Genomic DNA, 26,361 nt, shown 5'->3' with positions numbered 1-26,361 from the left:
TAGCCTCTAGAAAAGATAATTCAGAGTGAGACAAAAAAAAAAAAAAACAGGTAAATATTTCAATATACAAAATTACAAAGGCACTCTAAAGAATAAGATTTTCAAAGGAAAAATCAGTCCAAATGGATCTCTTCAGTTTGCAACAGAATTGTGCACTCTTAACTGGAGTTACAGTTGTAATATTAGCTATTTACATATTACCATTGATTACTAAAACTAGAAAATACAAGGCGGTACCTGAAGCAAGTGGTGCATGGCCTATAGTTGGTCACATCAACCTTTTTTCAGGATCGAAAGGTCTTCCTCACAAAGCCTTAGCAGCCCTGGTTGGTAAATATGGACCAATCTTTACTGTCAGGTTAGGCATCCGTAGAGTCTTGGTTGTGAATAACTGGAAGATAGCCAAGGAGATTTTTACTACCCGTGATGCAGTTGTTTCCAACCGGCCGAAGTACTTAGCATCTAAGGTAATGGGATATAACCACAGGATGTTTGGAATGGCTCCTTATAGTCCATATTGGCGTGAAATGCGTAGGATCATCTCACTTGAGCTTTTATCTAGTCGTCGCCTTGATCAGCTTAAACATGTCCGAATATCAGAACTAGATAGCTCTATCAAAAACTTGCATGATCAATGGAAGGAGAAGAAAGACGGGCAGGGAAAGGTATGTGTGGAAATGAAGAAGTGGTTTGGGGAACTCAACATGAATTTGGTTCTAAGAATGGTTGTTGGAAAACGGTATAGTGGAGCTACAAACGCGCAAGAAAACGAAGAGATGAATCACTCTAGGGAAGTTATGAGGGATTTTTTTCATTACATGGGACTTTTTGTGGTGGCGGACGCACTTCCTTACTTGAGGTGGTTAGATTTGGGTGGTCATGAGAAGTCTATGAAAAGAATTGCACATGAACTTGATACTATAGCTGCGAAATGGTTAGATGAACACCGCAGAAAGAAGAATTCTGAAGAGACTGTCGAGGAGAAAGACTTTATGGATGTGATGATATCAGCAGTAGAAACTGGAGACCTGGCAAAATATGATGCAGATACTGTTATTAAGTCTACATGCATGGTATGTTGTCATACGGTAATTGAACATTTAATACACGCTAATACAAGTCTATTGATTCGATATCTATATGAAGTTAGACACCCCTAAAGAGTTCCAAATTAGAACTTTTCTTTAGTTAATTCGCTAAGATCTTTTAATAATAAAGTCCCATAAAACAGTGTATGGGCCACTTAACCCTTAAGCCCTGCTCCTGTTGTTCTGCGAACTACCCAGTGGCTTCTGTGGAGAAACTTTACTTTGCTTGATTGAACTGCCTCACCTGAAATCTGCTTCCCACAATCTCTGTAAATTTGTACTACCTTTTGCTATATATATAAAGAGTTCTGCTTCTATACACTGATGATTGATCAAATTTTGTCCCAAGTTCTCTATACTTATTGAGAATTACTAATTTGGTGAATAAGAGTATGTTAATAAGTTTACGCTTTCAGGTTCTAATTGCAAGCAGTGCAGATACAACAACTGTGATGCTCACATGGACGCTATGTCTGTTGGTGAACAATCCCCATGCTCTCAAAAAGGTGCAAGAAGAACTTGACAACCTAGTCGGAAGGGATAGACAAGTAAATGAATCAGATATTATAAATCTAGTCTACCTACAAGCAGTAGTAAAGGAAACAATGCGCCTATACCCTGCAGGACGTCTAGGAGGTATGCGAGAGTTTTCAGAAGATTGCACAGTAGTGGGCTACCATGTCCCGAAAGGAACATGGTTAGTGACCAACCTGTGGATACTCCAACAGGACCCAGAAGTATGGTCAAACCCGTCCGAGTTTCGTCCCGAGAGATTCCTAGAAGGTAATCACAAGCATGTTGATGTTAAAGGGGCAAACTTTGAGTTGATTCCTTTCGGGGCTGGGAGGAGGTCTTGTCCTGGCATAGCTTTGGGACTTCAAATATTACACATTGTTCTAGCTACATTTCTACAACATTTTGATTTAAGTACACCGGGTGATTTGCCGGTGGACATGGCCGAAACAGCGGGATTATCAAATGCCAAAGCATCTCCCCTAGAAGTTCTAATTATCCCAAGAATGTCATCTACTACCATATAATGAAAAGGTATGTATCTAAAGCTTACATAGAAGTGATTATGTGCCACATTATGTACCGAAATCTGGGTGTATCATTAGATTGTAATTAATTACGGACTCCACATATTGTAACACATAAGTTTTTATTAGTGTGTATGTTTATATTATAAATGGTGTAACCTTTTTAGATAAGTTGAATATGGAACCAACTCTCATTTGTCAAGATCGGTGGGGATTGAACTCGAGTACTGGACCACTAATAAACTGACTGCCCAAACTAAACGTTTTATGGCTGGGCCAATCCAATTTGAGAAGTAGGTCATCAAGGATGAAATTCGTTGAAAAATAGGTCATTATGGACAAATTATAATAGTTGTGTATTTATTTAGCTTATTCGTCTCTTAAAATTAAAGTAATAAAAGATCTAACAAAATCATTTCAAGTAAACCGGTCTTTCATCTTTATAATGTGGTACAAATACTTTAGTTTATTAAGGTAGTATAGATATCTTTTTGCTAATTTGTGAGTTTATTAAGGTATTTTAGTTTTAGGCTTATGACAGTATGCAGAACCCAACAAGAAAATTCAAGGACAAAACCTTACAAACTTGCTCTTGGGTGCTTATTAACAAGAATTTAATGAACTCAATGTTTTTATGATATATAACCCATATCACATGTGTAATTTTAAATCAAACTAGTAAGTATTAAAAATTGAATACTTGCACGTTAGTATAACCAGAGGGAAAAAGTTACAAATTCATTCGGGTAATTATATATTCTTATAAAGATTAGCCTATAAATCATCCTAATATGACATAGATTATACTAAATTTCGTTCCTAATCTTATGCATGGATTTACCCACATGTCATCATCTTATGGTTAGAAAATTTTTAGATTATTCTTTTAAGAGGATTTATCATTTCCCAATTCATATTCATAAAGATAATTACTTTGATGCATCAAATCTATGACCCATGACAGTTTTGTTGTTTTTGAGCCCCTTCAATAAAAAAGGAAATAATGAACTTTGACATGTAGCTTTTTTTGGACCGTGTAAAGCTGCCATATTAATGGAAATATGTTCATCAACAAAGAAGACAAAATAAAGTATTGATCATATATGACCATCGATAGATACCTTTTATCATGATATTTAATAGGAAGAGAAATGTATATTGGCTACCAAGTATTTTGATTAGCTTTACTTTACTTGTTACTTTTTTTTGTTCCTTATAGAGCTTACTTTTCAAAATATTGATGATGTTATCGAATTTGGTATAACATGTTCAAAAATTGTGTTGTATTAAGGATCTGATGATTTGGTTGAAGATGGATTTTTTGTACGAAAATACCAAAGTTAGTGTTTTGGTACAATGGTACATAATCCGTCTATTGGAGATGTTTTAAATTATTAAGCACTATATCCAATCATAACTGAAAAAAGAATAAAAAAAAAGGAATTGGCGTTAAATAATTATCTAGCTTTTTATAATAGATAAATGAGAATGATACAAAACAGGTCAATATTTTAATATATACAAAGTCCCTCTAAATTGATAGTAGATATTAAAGAGATTTTCAAAAGAAAAATGAGTCCAAATGGATCTCTTCAGTTTGCAACAGAATTGTACGCTCTTAGCTTGAGCTACAATTGTAATTTTATCTTACCATGGAATAGTAAAACTAGAAAATACAAGGTGGTACCTGGAGCAACGGTGCATGGCCTATAGTTGGTCACATCCACCATTTCGCAGGATCGAAAGATCTACCCCACAGAGCTTTAGCAGCCCTGGTTGGTAGATATGGACCAATTTTTACTGTCCGGCTAGGCATACGCAGAGTCTTGATTGTGAACATCTGTAAGATAGCCAAGGAGATTTTTACCACCGATGATGCAGCTATTTTCTCTCGGCCGAAGTACCTGGCATCTAAGATAATGGGATATAACCACAGGATGTTTGGAACGGCTCCTTATGGTTCATATTGGCATGAAATGCGTAGGATCATCTCAGTTGAGCTTTTATCTAGTCGTTGCCTCGAGCAGCTTAAACATGTCCGAATATCTGAACTAGAGAGCTCTATCAAAAACTTGAATGGTCGTTGAAAGGAGAAGAAAGAAGGGCAGGGAAAGGTATCCGTGGAAATGAATAAATCGTTCGGTGAACTCAACATGAATGTGGTTCTAAGAATGGTTGATGGAAAACGATATAGTGCAGTTACAACTGCGCAAGAAAAGAAAAAAAGATGAATCGCTCTATGGAAGTTATGAGGAATTTTTTTCATTTCATGGGACTTTTTGTGGTGGCGGATGCAATTCCTTAATTGAGGTGGTTAGATTTGGGTGGTCATGAGAAGTCTATGAAAAGAATTGCACATAAACTTGATACTATGGCTGGGAAATGGTTAGATGAACATCGCAGCAAGAAGAATCCTGAAGAGACCATCGAGGAGAAAGACTTCATGGATGTGATGATATCGGCAGTAGAAACTGGAGACCTGGCAGAATATGATGCAGATACTGTTATTAAGTCTACATGCATGGTATGTTGTCATACAGATCTATTGATTCGATATCAATATAGTTAGACACCCCTAATGACTTTCAATTAGGGTTTCAGCTAATAGAACTTTACTTTTAGTTCGCTAAAGATCATTTTAATCATAAAGTCCCATAACACAGTATATGGGCCACATAACCCTTAAACCCTGCTTCCCTTTCCTCTGTTTTTTTGGCAAAATGCCCTTTGGCTTCTGTGGAGAAACTAGAAGGATCACTAATTTGTTTAATATGAATATTTCTAATTGCGAGCAGTGCAGATACAAACACTGTGATGCTGACATGGACCCTATCTTTGTTGTTGAATAATCCCCATGCTCTAAAGAAAGTGCAAGAAGAGCTTGACAAGTAAACGAATCATTTATTACTAATCTAGTCCTACCTACAAGCAGTAGTGAAGGACACGTGCGACTATACCCAGCAGGACGTCTAGGAGGCAAGGGAGAATTTTCAGAAGATTGCACAGTAGCGGGCTACCATGTCTCGAAAAGAACATGGTTATTGACCAACCTGTTGAAACTCGAACAGGACCCAGAAGTATGGTCAAACCCATCCAAATTTTGTCCCGAGAGATTCCTAGATGGTAATCACAAGCATGTTGATGTTAAGGGGGCAAATTTTAAGCTGATCCCTTTCGGTGCTGGGAGAAGGTCTTGTCGTGGCACAGCTTTGGGACTTCAAATATATCACATTGTTCTAGCTACTTTTCTACAACATTTTGATTTAAGTACTCTGGGTGATTGCCGGTGAACATGGCCGAAACAGCAGGATTATTAAATGCCAAGGCATCTCCCCTCGAAGTTCTAATTATCCCAAGAATGTCATCTATCACAATATGGTGAAAAAGTATGTACCTAAAGCTAAAATAGAAGTAATTATGTGCCACATTATGAACCGAAATCAGGGTCTATAATTATATTGTAATATAGACTCCACTCCACATATTGTAACATATATAAGTTTACATAACTGTGTATGTTTATATTATAAATGGTGTAACCTTTTTATAAGTTGCATATGAAAACCAAGTCTCATATGTCATGAGCTGTGGGGATTAAATTGATCCACTAATAGGCTCAAACTAAACTTTTTCAGGTTGGGCCAATCTTGAGAATAGGTCATCACGAATGAAATGCATCGAAAGTTAGATTATTATGGACAAATTGTAATAGTTGTGTATTTATCTAGATTATTCATCTCTTAAAATAAAAGTAATAAACCAGTGCATCAATAGATGGAGTGGTAGCCGTTACTAGTGAGGGGCCCACATGTGAAGTTGAGAAACGGTGGTTCTATCCTTAGGGAAACCCAAATTATGTGGGTATTAAGTGAAGGTATTTCACCGGTATTAAAAACCGGGTGTTTGGTAAGATGGAATGGAAAGAGTGGAAACGGAATGAGAATAACTTCTCTCGTTTGGTTGCATAAGGAATGGAATCAAAGAGTTAGAAGTGGGAAACACATCCATTCTCATCATTCCTTCCAAAATGGTAAGGAACGATGAGAATGGAATCAAGTTACCTTTTTTTTCCTCATGGATTTTTATTCTAATTAACTTTATATATTTATATTAAGATAGAACAATTATATTTTGTAAAATTATTTTTTATATTAATTTGTTTTTTATAGCTTTTTTATATTTATTATCTGTTTGTACTTTGTACCAAACAATGAAATCTTTTCTCTTTCCAAATACTCATTCTCTTTCCCATCATTTCAATTTTTCACTATATTTTCATTCTCTATGATTCTCTTTGACCAATGGCGGAGCTTGAAATTTTTTTGGGAGGGGTCAATCGATTTTGATGTTAATGTGTAATTTTTTTAACAAGAAAAGATGTTAATGTACTATGCATAACATATATTTAGTTCTAGATTTATATAAATAAACATATACTATAAACTAAAGTACTAAACTAGTAAAGTATATATTTCTTACATAGTTATAAGTGATCTTAACTATAATCTATCATCAAGTATTGGTGCATGGTTTACTATTAGGAAAACTATCTATACTTTTATACTATCTTATAAAGCATTTTGCCTTTTTTAAAAATTTCAATTCATGATTTAAAGTACCTAAAATACCCCTCTTCTTAAAAATCTCAATTCATGATTTAAAGTACTTAAAATACCCCTCTTCTTCATTCACTAATTTAAACACCCTTAGCTAATATACCTATAATATCCTTAAATCTCAACCACTCATTTTTTTCTCTCTCGTCCATAAATCGTTTTATTCATCTAATTCAATTAAAATCTTTTATCTCAAAACCGTATATCGATAAATTATAAAATTGTATGGGTGTTCTTAAAATTTCATGCTCTTTCATTAGAGATGTCATTCGATATACTTTCGACCGATTATTTAAATGCGAGGGCGGAGCCCGTACGGATAAAGCATTTGGCTATCACACTCTATGACTTATCAATTCCTATGACCCATCACTCCTACCATCTCACCGCCGCAATGCACAGACACTTTCCCTCGTTAATGAAAAAGAGAATGATTTAGTATTGAGAAATATACCCAAAAAATAGATAAAAGGAACTACAAAAAGACTGTTGAGAGTCTCGAACCTACGTCTAACTAACAAAGAGAACCTTTGTCATCATCCTGAACCACTTGGACTGGATAGAACGTCGCTTCATATTTTGCGAAACCTATTATATATATGGTCATTACTGGACAATTTGGGAGGGCCATGACCCCTCCCTGCCCCTATTAAGTTCCGCCCTTGCCTTTGATCAAAGACCCCCTTAAGGGAGGTCAGAATGGGGATCAATGTGGTTCCGGGGATAGGGTGTCTCCTTTTAACTTTTTTAAAAATTAAAGCAATAAGAATCTAACAAAATCATTTCATGATTTTTTTTACTTGAAAGGAATGGCTATTGAATGGTTCACCAAACAGCTTACCATCTAAGAGTGCGGCTCAGGATACATCCATCTCTTAAGAAGTCAGGATGAGACTAGACACTCGAAGAAAAACCACACAGAGACAAGGCTCGAGCCTCCGTCTCGTGGGTAAAATCATTTCATGTTAGGACTGTTTTCAGTTCAAAATTATCAAGCTCATTACAAGTCCAGCGGGGTTCACCTCTAAAACCCTATGCTAAAAGATAATATACATGAGTTTGGTCATTTTATTTTTATTAATGTGGGGTATGGGTTTACACCCACCAATCTTCCCTCAATTATAGTGCATGATCCCCTTTATTATAGCATATGATCCCATCTTTTTTTTTTTTCCTACAATTTTCATTGAAAAATACTACAGTATTTAAAACAAGCCTGAGAAGCATCAAAACATGAATCTAATCATTACTACTATCGATCCAAATACAATATATTATCATAACACACAACCGAATCTCTATAAAAAAAAAAGAAGAATAAGAAAAACTTACGAATTAATTACAATGAAATTTAAATATAATGAAGAAAACTTTAATAGATGATCAACATCAAGTGCGATAATTTCCAATGCTTAATTTGAACCAATTCGTAAGTAGCGACAAGCGAGTGAGGTATGATTTGGGATTCTACACATGTACTGATGTACCACTCACTCTCTTGGGTCTGTCTAGTGGCTATGGGCCTATGGCCAATGAATAATGGGTTTGGGCTTATATTTAAGCTGTATCAAATGGGTTCATGGTTTTAATTTTATTTGGATTTTTATCTAATCAAATGAGTAATTACAAAAGTAACAAAACTAAATAGAAACATTTACCTTTATCTTTATCTTTATATATGTTAAAAGACAATTGATCTAATCTTAATTGACTAATCAAAATTTTCAATTTTATTAAATTATCTATACTATATTATAAAGCAAATATCCTTTGTCTACATTTTAAGTTTCAACATTTATTTTCCCAAAATGCCTATATATCAATTCTATATTTATCTAACACATTTTCTCTCTCCTCAAACCTCAACCAATCATTTTTTTTCTCTCACCCCATAAATAATTTATTCTTCCAATTTATTCAAAATCTTTTATTTAAAATTTCATGCTCTTTCATTAGAGATGTCATTCGATATACTTTCGAAAAATTTTTAAATTCGAGGGCGGAGCTCGTACGGCTAAGGTATTTGGCTATCACACTCTATGACCTATCAACCCACCATCTTACCGCCGCAACACGCAGGTACTTGCTCTCGTCAAATTAAACATGTGACTTAATTCAACTAATAAAATTTAACTAATGTTGTAGACCAAAAAGATGTCTTAATATTTTACAATAAAGATTAACACAATTATTATATAAGTTATAATTCTACACAAATACTACTATTAAATAAGTTATAATTTTAGTTTCTTTAAATAATGTCTATGTTAAGAATCCTCATCTAGATTAATAATATATATCTGATGACGTACCCACCCAGGGGCAAGCACCCAGGGTACGCTTGAAGGGTACGTTCTGCTTCCGGTAAACAAGGAAAGGATTTGTGTCTATCAAGAATCCTATATATTAGGAAAGAAGATCAGAACAAATCTCTTATTCCCGGAAGAGATATACGACCCATGAAAACCCTACTTGGAGAATAAGTCATGAACCCCCCTATAAATAGGGAGAAGAATGGCTAGAATTATTCATAATCACATACACACATTCTTGGCTTACAAAAGGCATAGCCTTACCGGAAGGGAACCGCCAACGAATAACCACAAACACCCCCATTCCTCCTTTCTAGGCAACCGAATTGGCTGTACAAACAATATCCTAGATTAGTTATATGTTTATTATATATATATATCCGTTTATTTAGTTTATTAAAATAATAAACAAATACTCAACCAATCAATTGATTAATCACAATAATCAATTTTTCAATATTAATTATACCAATACGACTATACATAATGAGTTTCTTCTGGATTAGAATTGCGTATATGAAAAGGCATGTCGCTCAGCCCAAATTTGTCGTTCAAAAAAAATAATAGTAATAAATCAACACATGTTTAAATACCCAATTCTTTTTGAAGTATATTTTTACATTTAACGTGTAAGTTTTTTTTCTCCTAAATATTAATCCTTATATTGATAATGTTGTAAAACCCGTGTATTTGACACGGATCTAAAATCTAGTTATTTAACAAACAAATATTATTTTTCTTTAAAAAAAAATGTTTTTCAAAATGTATTTCTTTATTTCTCCAATCATCAATATACCTAAATCAAAATTAAAATCAAAATCAAAATCTCAGACTTGGCTTGATTAATAATTACCGAAGTTGGAGTCTAGCTCAAATATATGTAGATTACAATGTGCATCACTAAACTATTGTTAAAGGAGTTGATCTCTACATCATTATTTTTTACCATATAAAAATATATGCATCATATAATTGTACTGTACAATTGCTTGATGTATATATTTGTGTATGGTAAATATGTGTTGTGTAGTAATTACTACTCATTTTTAAATCACAGTATCTAGTCCTCACTGTTATTTATACATCATATTTGATCTTTACGCTAGCGATAGTAATTGCTTAGAGTAAAGAAATTAAAAATACAATCTGAAGGAAGAATTGAATATTAATAGCAACCTAATTAACATTGTTAAAGTTGGACATTATTAATTATCAAGATCGCCTAATTCCTATCCAGCTTCATTTAGCTTCTACCCCCTAGCTAGCTACATGATACAAAATTGTCAAAGGTTAACAGAATTGGACATTATCAAGCAACTTTAAACACGTCTTTGCTGCTTAGATATTTGATAGGCCAGTGTGTTATTAGTTGAACTAATTAAAGGAGAACTAATTAAATCATTTCATCTAATTTGAGGATCAGATCATCCTTTTGCCGGCTTGACCGTCCAAGGGTGAACTCGAGATTTAGCAATCTGCCTGAATCTGAATCCGAATCTGAATCTGAAGACTTAATCTTACTATTTTTCATATTCTTATCCTTTTCAGACATTTGTAAGGATAACTCGTATTCATCCACCTATAGAAAAACATAAAGTTATCTTTTAAAATCGGAATATAATCTTAGTCTATGCAAATACGTATCTATCTACTGGTCATGCACACATTCCCCATACCTTACTATCGTTTGTTCGGGGTGTAGAACATTTTGGTACATATCCTTGGCTGGGGAAGCTTGAATCATATGTCTCCATGCACAATGACCACGGTGCTCTGTTTAATTAAAACGATAAATTAATTGATGAATATAAAGGTAGAAAAATGGAGAGCACAAGACTACAAGAGTTTGCATGCCAGTGTCGTCCCTGGGAATTTATAGACTTCGGTCGAACCAAAAAAAGGACCCCTAAATTAGACGCAACGATTAATATTTTACTAATTTTATTGAGGTTATTAACTTATCAAGTATAAATTTATAGAGGTTTTATTGTACATAAACTATTTTTATAAAATGACGAAAAAAAGAATATTAATTAACATAACAAAAGTTATTTTCAATTACATGTGAAAAAACTAAGAAATAAAATTAAAAAAAGAAAAGATTTAGTAAAATCCATATGTCATCACTATATAGTTTTATGAGGATTATTAAGATAATCTTCAAAAATATATATCATTTTACAAATTATAGTTAACGGAAAACAAAAAATTATTACAATCGAATACATTAATACATATAACTTGGATACACTTATGCACTGTATACGTTAAATTAAAACATGTATTAGTATTTTTTTATTGTTATTTTATTGAAGAGTAGTCTAGGTCTACAAAGACATTAAAATAGCTTTGGACTACAATCTAAGATTGAAATATATATATATATATAACTTCTTTCATCCGTAAATAGATGTGTAAGTGGGCTTTTTTATATAAGTTAAATATATGGTATAGTTTTTGGTTAATGGTTATAATTTGTGATAAGCTTAGTTAATTACGTATATATTTTTAATATATATACAAAAGTAAAAAATAAAAAATCGGGCCCCTTAAAAAATCGGTCATCGGCCCGTCGTCCATTTTGTCCACCACCTAAACCGGCCTTGTTGCATGCACATATATATAGCATGAAAGAAAAGCACCAAAAGGCCCTGATCAAGTAACGATCGATAGCAAAAGGCCCTTATTAACATCAATCATGTAGTATATTATTAGAAGATGACACAACCGGACTTTATTAGACTCGGCCAAATTAACATAGAAACAATACTACGGATGATAAACCAAACATTATTGATTTACTTAAAATTAAATTTTCCTATTTGCAAAACCTCTACTATATATGTATTAAAACTAATTTATATAAACTAAAATAAAAATATATGTATACAAATAATACTACTTATTTAATTATAAAATGTCGTTACTATACTAATTGAAAGTGAATTATTTTATAATTTAAGAATATAAATGCAAGGATAAAATATCATATAGTATAACTAACAATATTCTAATCGTTCTTATATTTCAGTATATAACTATGTATATATGTAAGGACACTTTTCAAAAAATATGTATATATGTAAGGATTGGAATATAATGAAACAATAAATAGGTTGAGTATAGTAGTAAATGTCAGACAAGAAGCACCATTGGTGGTAACTTTGAATGGAGTCTACAATTGGGATTATCTTTTATTTTCATATATGGATCGAGTATTATTTTCCACGACAAAGTGAAAACTCCCCCTTAGGATTAGGAATGTATTAAAGTGTTCCATCACTTCAAATGAAGAATGGAATATAATTACGTGTTCCTAAGTTGTGTATATATAAAGAAACCTTCAACCACATGTGTACGTCGGTCTATGATGGTTTATGACTATCATCTATCAATTGCCGTCCATAAATTTATAGATAGGTCAAAAAAGCCCAGCCAATGTCTTTTACATTAAATGTTCTAGCTAGCTTTTGTTTAATTATAAACTTTAAAATAATGTATGTATGTAATATATACATAAACTAACGTATATATATGTCCTAGCTAGATTAGCTATACTAATTCTACTTATTATATACGAGTAGTATACATATATAATAAACTTGTTAATTCATATATTACATGAATATATATATTACTGTCTTGAATACTCACCTATATATTGTGTAATCTAATGAATCAAAATCAACAATATACTCTCCCTAAAAAGATAAACCATAAGCATGAGTGATGTCTTCCAAATGTCACCCTATATCTAATTAACACTACTAGTGTTTAAGAAATTTGTGCCATTTCCATTGACTTTAGTTTTCCTAACGATCGTTTAAACACGCAATTCAATATACGTTCTTTTATATTCCAAAAAAAGTTTTATATATTGAAATATTAACTAGTAAAAGATAGAAACTAAACTCCAAAATGTAATTGCCTAGAAAATTATTTAACACAATTTACATATATATACACAGTCAACAAAGTAAGACAAGATGCTAGCTAGAGATAACACAACATTCATTAAACCAACAAACATTGTGCATTTATTTGTGTGTGTTTTGCACTTATTAGATGCCTTTTTACAAGTCAATTTGGTATCATATCCACAATAAGTTCAAATATGTAATGATGTTGAACATACAAGATAAGAGAAAACAACAAACTATGCATATATGTACACACACACACAAACATATGTGTGTGTGGATATATATTAATTATATATAAGACTGCAAATTATAAATATGTACTGATGAGTGGCACTCACACACACACACATACGTACAGACACACTAACCTTGTTTGTAGTGTAGTTGGTGGTGATGGGCGAAGATCAGTAGTATGATTAGAAAGGTGCAGGCTGCTAGAGTTGTTGGTATCATCATTTTTATCATTATCAAACCCCTCCATTTGAAGTAATGACTTTGGAGTCCTTGGATTTATCATATTCATGTCCACAAGTCCAGCTGCAAAAATTTTTAACACTTTGAGTATTATTCATATAGCTAGCTAAGCACCAATCAATATTTTCTGTACGTATAGCTTATCAGTCGACAGACAATAATAATGTCTAATGGGGACTAGTAATATATATTGGTTTTGTTTACATGTTCATAAATTTTCAGTCCTACAGTCTTAACCTATTAAGAGAAATATATGATGCATGGGTCCTTATAGAAATAATATATAGAAGATCGAAATTTAGTACGTACCTTCTCCTTTGTCAGTGCTCTTCACTGTTCTATACATCTGCATGAGTCGTGTATATATATCCCCCACAAAAAATGTTAGTCATCATTATAACCATATAAGAAAAACTTTTAAATTTCTAGCTAGATGCCATTTTGTCCTTACATATATTCTTCCCTTTCTATATACCAAATTTATTTTGACCTTAAATTGTACGTACGAGAGTAATAAAGTATTACATGGACATATATGCATGTGTGTTTGTGCTAGCTCTTTCATTAAATTTGATCTCTCTTTACATACACTTTTTTTTATTATTATTATTTTATTTTATAAAGTCATGATTTGTTATATGATTAAAGTGAAATGTATGAAAAAAGGCTGATCTCCCTAACCCTCAAAAGATGAGATTCAAAGTGTCATGAATTAATGTACATATATAATTAAATGATATAAAAGATAGATAGATATGATACACACCTGCAAGTGACTCTTCACATGAGCAAGAGTTAGATCTTTCACATTCATTAACTCTAGAACTGATTTAGGAGTTGCTCCTGCCAATTTTTTTTATAAAATGTAGCAACACACTAACTATTATTACTTCGAATTGATTTAATTAAATTGACTAATTCACTCGTTTGCAACAAGTATATATGTATAATAAAGCCAATAATTAACAAATTCAAATATATAAATATGAATCTAGCTAGAAATTAACACACACACACATATAAATATATATAGACGTACTCTCATGGCCACCAAGGAGCTGAACGGCATGAACAAAGTGAGCATGAAGAGTCGAAGTCCATCGCATACGAGGCGCCCTAACGATCCGTCTAACACGATGGCTACCCATTCTCGAATTCCTCTTAAAATGATCATGACCATACATTTGATGAGGCATTAATTGATTGTGATGATAATGTTGGTGGTTGTTATAGCCATACTGATATTGAACAAAAGGACTACTACTATTTCTTTGCATTTGCAAGTTATTAGGAACAACCACAGGATGATGCTGATGCTGATGATGCGGTAATAAATCAGCAGCTGGATGATTGATCAAGTTACTCGGCATCTCGAGCCCCAAGTTCAGCCGAATCTGATCAAGCCCGGTTCGTACATGATTAAGCACGTTTAAGCCGTTTTCGTGGCTTAAATCGCTTCCACTACTGTTGGAATCAGTAGTGGTGGTGGAGCTACTACATGGAGGGCTGATCTGTAAAGATAGATCAGGCAAAGTTGTTGTAGCTACAATATGATGATCATTTGTCATTTTAGTATAGTACTAGTTCTTGCTCCCAAAATATATCTTGAAATAAGAAAGAAAAAAAATAATAGACAAATTAATGGGAAATATGGTGTGTTATATGAAGAAAAAAAAAGAAAAGGTTATATATATAAGCTAAGATAAGGTTGTGATTATATCATGAGTGCCTTATGATTAATTCTTGCATGGTATTTCAGAGAAAGTGAAAGAAGGTCTAGCTTTAGCTTTAGCTATAGCTATCAAGGTTTTTATTAATAGTAAAGAGAGTGTAGGTGCTAGGCCTTTTTATCAGAACTTAACAGTAGGTTAGGTTTGAGGTTTGACGAAGAATTGGAGAAAAAAAGGCTTTTTGTAAGAGGGTGGCCAGAAAAGAAAAGTTAATTTATTGACATTTTCAGACTTTGAAGGGCGATGGATGAAAGTTTGCAGATATCTAAGGAAAAGTAAGTAAAAAGGAATGAGAAAAAGATAGATTTATATAAGAAAGGAGCAGAGAGAGAGATCAGGATGAAGGCGATAGTTAGACAGGAGTGATTGTGGTGTGACTTCGGGAACTCGAGAAATAACAATTGTTTGGGATAATATCTTAAAATTCTAAATATTTTATGCACCCATCATCTATACTATGATTGTAGCTTTCCGTTTACAATCACAATTTTGAGATAAGGAATCAGTAATAATCCCTCCTAATAATTTTTTTTTTAAATCATCCTAGTATAAGATTAATTATGACACTTGATAAAATTAAAGATGAAATTATGAGAGTTAATTAATGAAATACACTTGTCCAATAATTATGGTATTAAAGAATATATATATCATTTCCTTTTTAGGATATATCATTTTACAAACTATTTTTAGGAATTAAATTATTTTTTCTATTAAAATATTTTCATTAACTCTTTATATTACTTTTCCCTTCCCGTTAATAGTATCGTTCTGTATTGAATTTTAAAACAATTTTTTTTATAAATGCGACTTTAAAATTATTTTACTGTCTTAAATAATACTTAATGAAAATTATACGCTATGAAAACGTATTTAAATCTCAATCAACTCATATATGAGTAACTTTCATGAATTATTATACAATACAAGTAAAAATATATAAGTTTAAAGTTGTAAAAATATGACTTTGAAAAGTCAAAATTAAAAACTTTTAATAGGACGGAAAGAGTATTAGGGGGTGTTTGTTATTGAGATTGCAAAACAGATTTTGCGTTTTCAAAATAAATTATGCGTTTTGAAAAAGCAGATAGGTACATGCTTCTTTAAAACTGCGTTTTCATAGCAGATAATTACTTTTTTACACAAACACTTTTTCAGATTATCTGCGTTTTACGAACGTAATAATCAGATAATCAATTTAAAACGTATTCCCAAACACCCTCTTAGTTACCAACACTACTCAACGCCAACACTACTACTAGTCTACTAAGTTAAGTCACCACCAACAACAAATAGGAACCTTCGCCTATAAATAAAGACACTTGTATAACGATAAAATGTGTAACACATTAAGCATCTACGTACTTTAATTAACATGAACACCGTGACCTCGCTTAGAGACTTGCCACAACGAGCATACCTTAAAGTTTAAGTCAAATAATTTCGAATGTGTTTAAGTATTTGATTAGTACTCCATATTATTTATTTATATATTTGTCATTAAATTTAATATAATTAAGTTTTATGTGCCTAATTAATTTTTCTAACACACTTTAATTGTAATTCAAATGAAAATGCATCTTGTCGAGCTTTTTATGTTTATGATAAAAGTATCTCTCATGTCTAGAATTTTGAATAGGAGTAGAATTTTAGTAACATGTTTGTAAAGCACATACATTCTTTTGTCTTTTTGTCACATATTTAGAATATTCTGCAATCTTTTCTCTTTAGTTAATTTCATCCGTGTAATTGATGTCCGAAACCCATATTCTTAAATTGAAATGATAAAAGGAAGAGAAATGTGGCCAGGGTGCACCCCACCCACCATTTCCAACTTTAATTTCGTTGTTTTTTTCTTTTAATTCTTACCCTCACACTACTCACTACTGGTATTTATTCTTTTTGGAAAAGCTTTTTTTTTCCTCTTACTTTCAACAACCGACACTAAGTTATATGGAGTAGTATATTACTACATACGTACAATAATAAGTAGGAGTCGTCAAACGAAAAAACAATACTATCTTAATCTTAATCTTAATCTTAATTTTAATCTTAATTTAATTTTAATCTTAATCTTAATTTAATCTTAATCTTAATCTTAATCTTAATTTAATCTTAATCTTAATCTTAATCTTAATATATACTATAAGACAGTTGAACTAATCACTTATTAACCAATCAAATCGCTCAATTTTATTAAATTGACTCCCGCTTATGTACTAACTATAAATTAAAAATCCAAATAATTATTATCCAAATATATTATTATATTGGTATTTATATTAATTTGTAAAAAAAAATCTCATTAATTTAGACTTTTTTTGTTTTTCATCAATAATTTACACTTTTTAACCCTAAATATTTAATTTATATTTATTTTAGCCATTAATTTGATAAGTTTTTTTTAAAATTTTTTAAAAACGTTACAAAAAGTATTTATATTTAATTTTTTAAAGTTACAATTGTCACTCAAACAAAAGTCCTAATTGTTATCAAACAATATGAAAACAATCTCAATTGTTATCTAATTATGACAGGACACTGGTTGAAAATAAACATATTCATGTTATGGGTCGTATCATGATCAAACACGTATACTTGAATGTCAAGTACGAGATCACAAGTATGTTTATATTTTAATTCTTAATAATCTTTCATAATAATATCAAATTATGAGTACAATTGGTTTCAAAAAATTATATAATAAAGAAATTATTGTAGTATGTGCCTTGTTGAATGACTACGACAAACATCACATCAATATGTATCAGCTAATAATGACAGTGACGAACACGTGGTTATTGTATTACAACTTGCAAAGTATAACACTTATAACTGTATATATCTTCAAAATTATAAGTTTTTATGAAATAAATGTATGAAGATTTAATATTGATAATATTGTAAACCCCGTGTCTAGTGGACACGGGTCTAAAATCTAGTAGACGACTAAACTAGATCAATAGGCCCCGTAAATTAAAGATTAGACGACACTCGAAACTATATTAATGCAATTCAAAAGAAAGACAAAACCAATACTCGCACGATTAATTAATATTAGTACGATATGTTGAAAATATTATATGTAATTTTTTATGAAGAGACATGTCATGATAGGTAAATTTCATCTTAAGACACAAGAATAGATCAAATAAGTAAGAGTGTTATTTTCGGGTTTAATCTCTTGTGGTACGAGTCATATATATATATATATATATAAACCATCAAGTTATGAATTGTATTGTATCTTAAAAAAGAATGAAGAGAAAAGGAAGAAAGAAAAACGTGAAGTAAGGTCGTCCCCATTGAAAGCTAGGTAAGAATATTTGGTTTGGTTTTCCCAACACCAATATTCCCTCTCCGTGTCTAATTATACTCATCTTCTATTATACGTACTACGAACTAAACATTAACTAAAATTAAATGCCTCATTGAAGCTTAAAACCTACCCCAACCCAACCAACCTGTCGAGACCCACCCACTCCTGCCTCGTCGATATATATAAAATATACATATCATCATCAAATAACACTAAAATAACTTTGGTGTTACTTATTATTAACCCAAAATATTTCCCTTGCCGTATAACATGGTTAACTCACGTGACTTGTGGGCATGACTTTGTCTAGGCTATAGGTTGTTCTTTTTGTTCTCTTCTCTTGTAATATTCTTCTTATAGATTTGTCCTCCCCATGATACATATTTTATATTCTTACCATTCCTAAAAAATTCTATATATTCAATCTTTTATGTTTTTGCATTAAGTACAAACAAGGGCGGTTTTGTTTTCTTAGATTTATGAGTGATATACTCCACAAATCAATATATTCTCTATCACGACAAATTATATAATTACTCAAATACAAATTTTAACATTTGTATATAATGGTATAAACACTTTTTACACTTATAAAATAAACATTTTAAACATTAGATATCCATCGAATCACTTCGTATGAATTATGTGAAATCAGTACAATACTTTCATCCTAATTTTCACATGATCTGGCTATCTGGGTATCCAAAAAGATCGAATTTCTGCGTTTTTAGAAAGTATAGTAGTAATATAGAAGTCTAGATATAGATATATATTAAACATGATTCAACGGGGTCTCCTTGGAAATTTAGGACAACAAACAAATTAGTCAAGAACTTTAAGCTAATACTATCAAATTAGCTTCTTCTTTTTTAACGATAAACTTGGGCTTTCCGGCATGACTTTTTATATACCCAACTCTACGTTCAGGGAAACTCATTATGAAAAACTTCTGTCTCCGTTCCTGGAAGCTTGAAGTCAAAACCTCTTGGTCTCCGACTCCATCATATACTAATCTACCTACTGATAATTATCAAATTAGCTATCTTGTTTGTGTTGAAATAAAACCTCTAGTGGAGTCCCTAGGGAATTGAAGTTGGCTCTATAGTTTATAAATAGAATAGAGTATAGGGTATCAAAAATTAAGAAATACAATCAAATCATACAGTAATTATAGTAGAGTAATTAGTTTAATATTAAACCAAAGCAATGGTCAGCGGCTGATACGCTCTAGATTCTCCGGGAAATGGACTCTAATCTGGCTTCTTCTTCTATTCATCAATCCACTGATCATGTGTGTAAGATATATTTTATCATTTATAATATGCTTATATATTTAAAAACTTTATTTAACTTTTTCTTGAAAAAAATTAAAAGTTTTCTTTTATAAGAAAAAATAAAAATTATGTAGAGATAAATTCACATCTGATTACAACGGATTATTACAATCGCTAAATATAATAATGTTAAGCGCGCAGATTCATGTTTTGAGAGATTTTTTAAAAATCTAAATTATTATTTAGGTAATTAACAAAAATTTCTAAGGAATATATAATTAGCTATATAATAACAACAAATTTGCTTTATTTATATAAGATATAAAATAAGATATAAATAGATAATACATACATATTTTTTTGAGTAAAATGCTTACATAATTTTAAAAACCAGATCCACACATATAATATATATTCATCAATCCATATTATATACGGAGTATATTTTTTGCAAAAAGTAAAGATTACGTTTATCAGAGTAAAATGTGAGTTAAGGTTTTCCCAAAAAAATAATATGTTTGTAAATTAAATCTTAAACAAATTGAAAAAACAAATACTAAATTTGATTTAAAAATTAAAGATAGAAAGAACAGTACGTTATTTACATGCATGTATATATTAATATATTAAAATGTAATGCACATAAATAAAGATATATATAATGTAATGCACATAAATAAATAAAGATATAATATATATATATATATATACTAGCATGTTAATGTAGCGGTGATGGCGGCGACAATTGGTGGTGACAACGGTAGTACAGATTATTGAAGTAAATGTAACTGATATAATGATTAGTGTAGTTATTTTAAGAGTTAAAGAAATGGTGTTATAATTTATTTCATTAATGATATTTTAAGTATATTAGTGGAGATATTTAAATTAGTAAATGATGTCTCATTGGTAATATCTTTGACCTTAAGAAAATCTACCAGAATTATAATCTCATTTCTTACATTTGTAAGAAGGAATTTTAGGAAGTTTCGAGAGTACTGGATGCATAGATATATAGATATAAATATATAATATATACGGTAATAATTAAATGTGGTAATCGGCTGATTATCCGTGTCTCTGTGGCTTGCTTTCAATGTATTGTAGCTAGTTCTAAATGCTTTGAGGGATATATTCCTTGTGTTTGTCGTATCATTCATTCATATATACAACAACCCATCCTTCATACCCTCCCACAGTCCCACCACCACCATTTCTTAATTTACTCCACTTGAACTACAAACCATTATATATACTATTATTAGTATTATTATAATTAGATTAAATCTCCGACGTCGTCCACCTACAAACCATATATAGCTAGCTTCAAAGGTCAACACACACATTTTTTAAGTGGTGCTTTAACTTAAAATTGGCCGGTAATATAATTTATTCTTTTAAACAGTCAAACTAATTAATTTTATTTTAAAAAAAAACTTTATTATATTTACACTGTTTTGTAAGTAACCGGTCAATACTTTATAGTCCGATATTGTTTAGCTACTATGAGGACTAGCTTATATGACTAGAATAAATACTACTGGTACTATTTTAGTCTAAAGTAAATAAAAACAAATAGCGGTGAAAAATAGTTTTAAAACAAAATAAACTAAATTAAAATAGACAATATATTAATTAGCTATGAACGAATATAATGGAAAATAATATAAGATAGATGGTGATTTGTGCATCATCAACTTTTAACCATATATATACCATCAATAATTAAACATGTATTAATGTGTTGTATATATATTATAATAATGTGAAACATGTTTGGTAGTGTACAGTAAAAAATAATGGTGTACAAATTACCTTTCAATAATGTATGCATAAATTGTATGTCTAAAGCGAATTGTAACCTAATCGATTCATCTATAAATGGTAGGTCTTTTGCCATGAGACTTAAGTCGAAATTGGCTGTAACATGCTTGAGTGTGAAGTCCAACTGAGATTTTGACCATATTGTGGTAGGTGATAGAGATTTAGATGACTTTTAATTTTCCTTTTTTTTCTTTATCAATCGTGGATACTAGTTTAAATGATATTTCATATATAGTATCAAAGATTCTAAATCAATTTTGTTTTCTTACTTTCTTCGTCGATCGATTACCTGGCACCGCTGGCTTTGAGAAAACAAAATATATATATACTTGCCATTTTTGATGTTGTTACTTTAACATATGGGGTTTGCTAAATACAACCCTTAGGACTATGTTTAAAATGCATAAATTATTTGTACATTTACTATAAAAATCAGAGAATGAACTTTTAATATGGAAGGTACAAGTTATTTTATGTATATGCATTTTTAAAATCTAGTTCTAATAAAACACAAACGTTTTATATTTTTCAAAACTTCGATAAATCATTTTCTGAAAATACTTCCATCCATATCTAGCTTAAAACTAAACAGGATCTGTACGTAATTAAACAGTAAACACGCACTACAAGTTTGAGATGTGAAATTTAATATTTAAAACACTTGACTTAAATGGCAAGCAACTTCTCTATTATTATCGAGTATGATAGGTCAATAATATTATGGATTAGATAAAAATGTATTAATTGAGAAATAAATGCAAATGAAATAATAATAGAGAATATGACTTGGCAATAATAATTCATCACAATAAGAGCATTTCTATGACCCATTCCAATGGGCTTCGTCGGTTGAAATGGCGAGCCCGGGCTTCGGTCTTCTGTGGCTTCGGTGAAGGACAAGCGAAAGAAAGAAGGATGGGTCGTCCTTCGACGTTGTCTTTACACGTACATAACAAAAAGTTTTTTTAACGGTCATATCACTTTTTTTAATCATTTTATAATACACACACATTAATATACCAAATTAATTAAGGAAATGATTAATCCTCTTAAACTAATAACCTTAAAATCTCCTTAACTATTAGATGATTATGACTTGTTGAATAATCAGGAGGAGATTGATATTAAAAAAGAAAATTAATAGATAACACATCTTTATTCTATGATGTGCTTGCATTTGGCCACTCATATTAATGGATATCACTTCCTTTCATTGTTTGAGACCATTTCTATTTTATGATGGGCACGCATTTGGCCACTCATATTAATAATCTTATTCGCTATCGTTTCTTTACCAGATTAACAAACAAAACAGCTCCAAAGACGTACAGTTAATGAACTGTTTGCTAAATGTTTCGTTCCTCAAGGTTTTTGTTCAATTATAACTAACACCATTCCGACCTTTAAATTAATCCTAGCATACAATATCATTTTCTGTCACAACTCATGACGTGCATCTTCTCTCTTTGCTCATTTATATCTTTGATTTGTCATAACATTCGATCTAGCTTATATTAAATTTACGTTTAGGCTTATGTGGTAATTTAAATCACCCAATCATTCTTGATTTTGATAAAGATTGAAACCTTTAGCTTAGTTTTGACATTATTTGCAAAAGTAGATATATAACAACGACACTTTATTGACGAAACGAATTCAAACAAAGGAAAAGGTAAATACATAGAAAGTAAATAAAGTTTGAATGCAAGTTAAAAGGATAAAAGAGATTGAGATCTAGGCATATGTGCATGCATGAATTAGAATTAAATTGAATTAATTCCATGGTTTTGTCTTTAGCAATTACTACAATATATTCATCAGTGGTATAATATTCAGAAGAATATTAGTTTCTTTATGGTTATTGGTGAGATTAGGGTCTCTTTTTCTATCTCTAAATTCTAAATAATATTGGGAAGTAAGACAAGAAGGACATGAAGGAATCGCCGGAATCAACGCCGTTTCGGCTCATGTGAGCGACCCACGACGTTATTTAAATAAATATATCCACAAACCATTGCCTTCATCCATTTGTTTCCTCCCATACATTTTTTATTTACTTTTATTCTTTACACATGCAACTCTAAACTTTACCTGTTTTTCTTACTCTTAACCAATATCTTTTCATTTTTCATTTTAATCTTAATTAGATATGTAAATTGTGCTTGCATGTTTCGCTATATTTTAGTTGATATGACTCATGAAACTGTAATTCTTGAACCGAGTTGATTAGCGCATTCAACTTACTACTATTATTATATTATTATATCTAACTCGTAAACTCAGTATGTTGTCACGTTATCAATATTTACTAATAATTAAGAATTTCATTAAATAAACACACAAATACGTATTTTTAGCTAATTACTCATGTACAATATATGATACGTTAGGGTGGGAGGAGTGCTTCACCGCCCCTCCCCGGTTTTTCATTTCCTCCCCGCTCACTCCCTAAATGCAAGGAGTGTTTCACCGCCTGTCCCCGCCCCTCTTCACCTTTTTTATTTAATTCATTTTCTATTTATTTTTATTCAAGTAATAACTAAAATTTTTATTTGCTGTTCCAAAAAAAAAAACTAAACTTTTATTTAATCAATTAAAACTAATTCAATATTAAACTAGAACAACAAAATAAAACACCAAACTACTATATCTTAAACGAAACAACAGCACGATAAATAAATAAACTAGCGATCGAGGCCCAGGATGAATGCGCAATGAATATAGTCAATGAGATCCATCCGAAGATCTTCGTGTACGATTGAGTCTTGTATCTCTACTAGTCGAGCATCTGATGGTTATGGCGCGACCGGGGGATCTAGAATATAATCAGGACATAATGCGTGGTCCTCGTCTTTTAAAATCATGTTGTGAAGAATACAACACGCATACATGATCTTACGGATGGGGAGTTCAACAAGTTGTCGTGTCGGTTCCTTAAGTATTTTGAAGCGTTTTTTGATAATACCAAAAGCTCGCTCCACATCCTTCCTTGCAGCCACGATCTTGTGCCCTAGCAAATCGAATCCTTTTCTCACCAATTGGATGAGGAATGGATTTCACAAACATCGCATATCTTGGGTAGATCTCATCCACGAGGAAATACAGATACTTATATTTGGTTCCATTTACAATGAGTGAAACCACCGGTGGTGTGCCGTCTTCGTAGCAATTGAACGAGGGAGATTGATTCAACACATTAATGTCGTTGTTTGAACCGGAAACACCAAAGTACGTGTGCCAAATCCATGCATCCTGTATCGCCACTGCTTCAAGCATTATTGACGGCCCCTATTGGTCACCTATCGTGTATTGGCCACGCCAAGCCACAGGACAATTCTCCCAAGCCTAATGTATACAATCAAGGCTCCCTATGTATACAATATTAAAACTAGTAACTACGTAATATATATATATAACCAAAACTACTAATTACTACGTAATATATATATATATAACCGAATTAAATAACAATATAGTTGTAACCGAAATTAAGTAAATATATACCTAACATGTCGGAGAAACCATGATAAAACGTATGATGATCAAATATGTGTTGCACGTCATTACGCGTTGGCCTACGTAAATATTCATGCCAGTATAAATTAATGATTCTATCACAAAAAGCATAAAGGGTGTCACGTGACGTTTTCTCCGCCATATTTAAGTAATCATCTAAGCTATCGGGATTATAACCGTATCCTAACTTGCGAATAGCGGATGTGCATCTCTGTAAAGCCGAGAACCCAATCTTCCCACGAACGTCAAACTCCTTTGAAAATATTCAAAGTTGCTTTCCAAATCTGTAGCTATCTTTACAAACCGTGTCTAAAAATATCTGCATCAAGTTTCGGCTCCAGGGAAAAACAATCTCGAGGAAAAAGAGGTCGTGCGAGTCGATACGATCGTCTCTGTTTGTATACTTTCTTGAAGAGGAGGCAGTATTGCGGAGCTCTTGATCAATCGCATGATGCGCCATTGTGAAGAGGTTAATATACCGGTCTGTCTCATCGGAAGAACTCGAGTCCGATGGCAAATTTGGGGGTGTTGAGCCGGATCCGATGAATAAAGGGTTCATGATTTATGAGTATGTATGTATTTGTTGAATAATTGGTTTTTGGTGAATAATTTTGATGTTGCTACTACTAAAAAAAACAACAGAATGAAAAAATGGTAGAAAAGGAAGAAGAAAAGAAGTAGAAAAGGGAGGATAGAAAGTATCGTTTGATGTGGACCTCTCATGCTTCTTTTAAATTTTATTTATTTATTTTTTCGTTTCATATAACGGTCAAATAGCGAGACGGTATTCTCGACCGGTACTGGTGGGTGCCTAAATGACTCCGTCCGCCCTTAATAGTGATTAATAATTATAAGAATGAAAACTAGAATGTAATTATCTACTTTTATGAGGAATAAAGTTGTACCCTGATACTAGGTACATAAATGCGACATGGAGGGGAATTTGACCAATATTTTCCACGATAGGATTAAATGTTTCATTAATTCCAAAAATAATATATAATATAAAAACGTTTCAACAATCAAAACTCATAGTAATAAATATTGGTAGTTGATCATCTCCTTGAATAGTTTCTCATTATATAGCTTGGGCCACCTCTAGAACTAGGATCTATATGCTACTATCAACATCAAGTACACAGCCCAAATGGGCTTCTGGCCCCTACCTTTGCTTACCCTCAAACGTTACATACTTATGGCAGTAAAGGTTAATTTAACGTATCAACAAGGTATGGTTATATATTT

The 26,361-nt window shown here is 31.7% G+C and overlaps 2 protein-coding genes and 1 pseudogene across 2 annotated transcripts; 2 read left to right on the top strand and 1 right to left on the bottom strand.

The window, feature by feature from the left end:
- The first annotated feature begins 27 nt into the window (after nucleotides 1–27).
- On the top strand, nucleotides 28–2,274 carry LOC122590017 (cytochrome P450 CYP82D47-like). The gene is made up of 2 exons (XM_043762355.1): nucleotides 28–1,073; nucleotides 1,505–2,274. Exons 1-2 carry the CDS (start codon nucleotides 123–125, stop codon nucleotides 2,126–2,128), a joined length of 1,575 nt encoding a protein of 524 aa, XP_043618290.1. The 5' UTR covers nucleotides 28–122; the 3' UTR covers nucleotides 2,129–2,274.
- Nucleotides 2,275–3,695: 1,421 nt separating this feature from the next.
- On the top strand, nucleotides 3,696–5,655 carry LOC122590019 (annotated as a pseudogene).
- A 4,566-nt stretch (nucleotides 5,656–10,221) lies between these two features.
- LOC122589918 (probable transcription factor KAN4) lies at nucleotides 10,222–15,436 on the bottom strand. Its single transcript, XM_043762251.1, has 6 exons — nucleotides 14,493–15,436; nucleotides 14,220–14,296; nucleotides 13,763–13,799; nucleotides 13,348–13,516; nucleotides 10,733–10,829; nucleotides 10,222–10,635 (listed from the first exon to the last, which is right to left on the bottom strand). The coding sequence occupies exons 1-6, from the start codon at nucleotides 15,019–15,021 to the stop codon at nucleotides 10,450–10,452; spliced, it is 1,095 nt and encodes a 364-aa protein (XP_043618186.1). The 5' UTR covers nucleotides 15,022–15,436; the 3' UTR covers nucleotides 10,222–10,449.
- Between the last annotated feature and the right edge of the window lie 10,925 nt (nucleotides 15,437–26,361).

The sequence above is a fragment of the Erigeron canadensis genome, chromosome 2 (genome assembly GCF_010389155.1).
Source record: "Erigeron canadensis isolate Cc75 chromosome 2, C_canadensis_v1, whole genome shotgun sequence".
Taxonomy (NCBI): Eukaryota; Viridiplantae; Streptophyta; class Magnoliopsida; order Asterales; family Asteraceae; genus Erigeron; species Erigeron canadensis.
The sequence above is the reverse complement of the archived record's forward strand: the minus strand, read 5'-3'. Positions and strand labels throughout refer to the sequence as shown.

Excerpts from the sequence above, each read along its gene's own strand:
- LOC122590017 (XM_043762355.1), top strand. The coding sequence starts at position 123 with ATGGATCTCTTCAGTTTGCAACAGAATTGTGCACTCTTAACTGGAGTT. Across the intron at positions 1,074-1,504 it reads TTATTAAGTCTACATGCATG|GTTCTAATTGCAAGCAGTGC; the intron begins GTATGTTGTCAT and ends TTACGCTTTCAG.
- LOC122589918 (XM_043762251.1), bottom strand. The coding sequence starts at position 15,021 with ATGACAAATGATCATCATATTGTAGCTACAACAACTTTGCCTGATCTA. Across the intron at positions 13,800-14,219 it reads ATGTGAAGAGTCACTTGCAG|ATGTATAGAACAGTGAAGAG; the intron begins GTGTGTATCATA and ends CGACTCATGCAG. Across the intron at positions 10,636-10,732 it reads CCCGAACAAACGATAGTAAG|GTGGATGAATACGAGTTATC; the intron begins GTATGGGGAATG and ends GTTTTTCTATAG.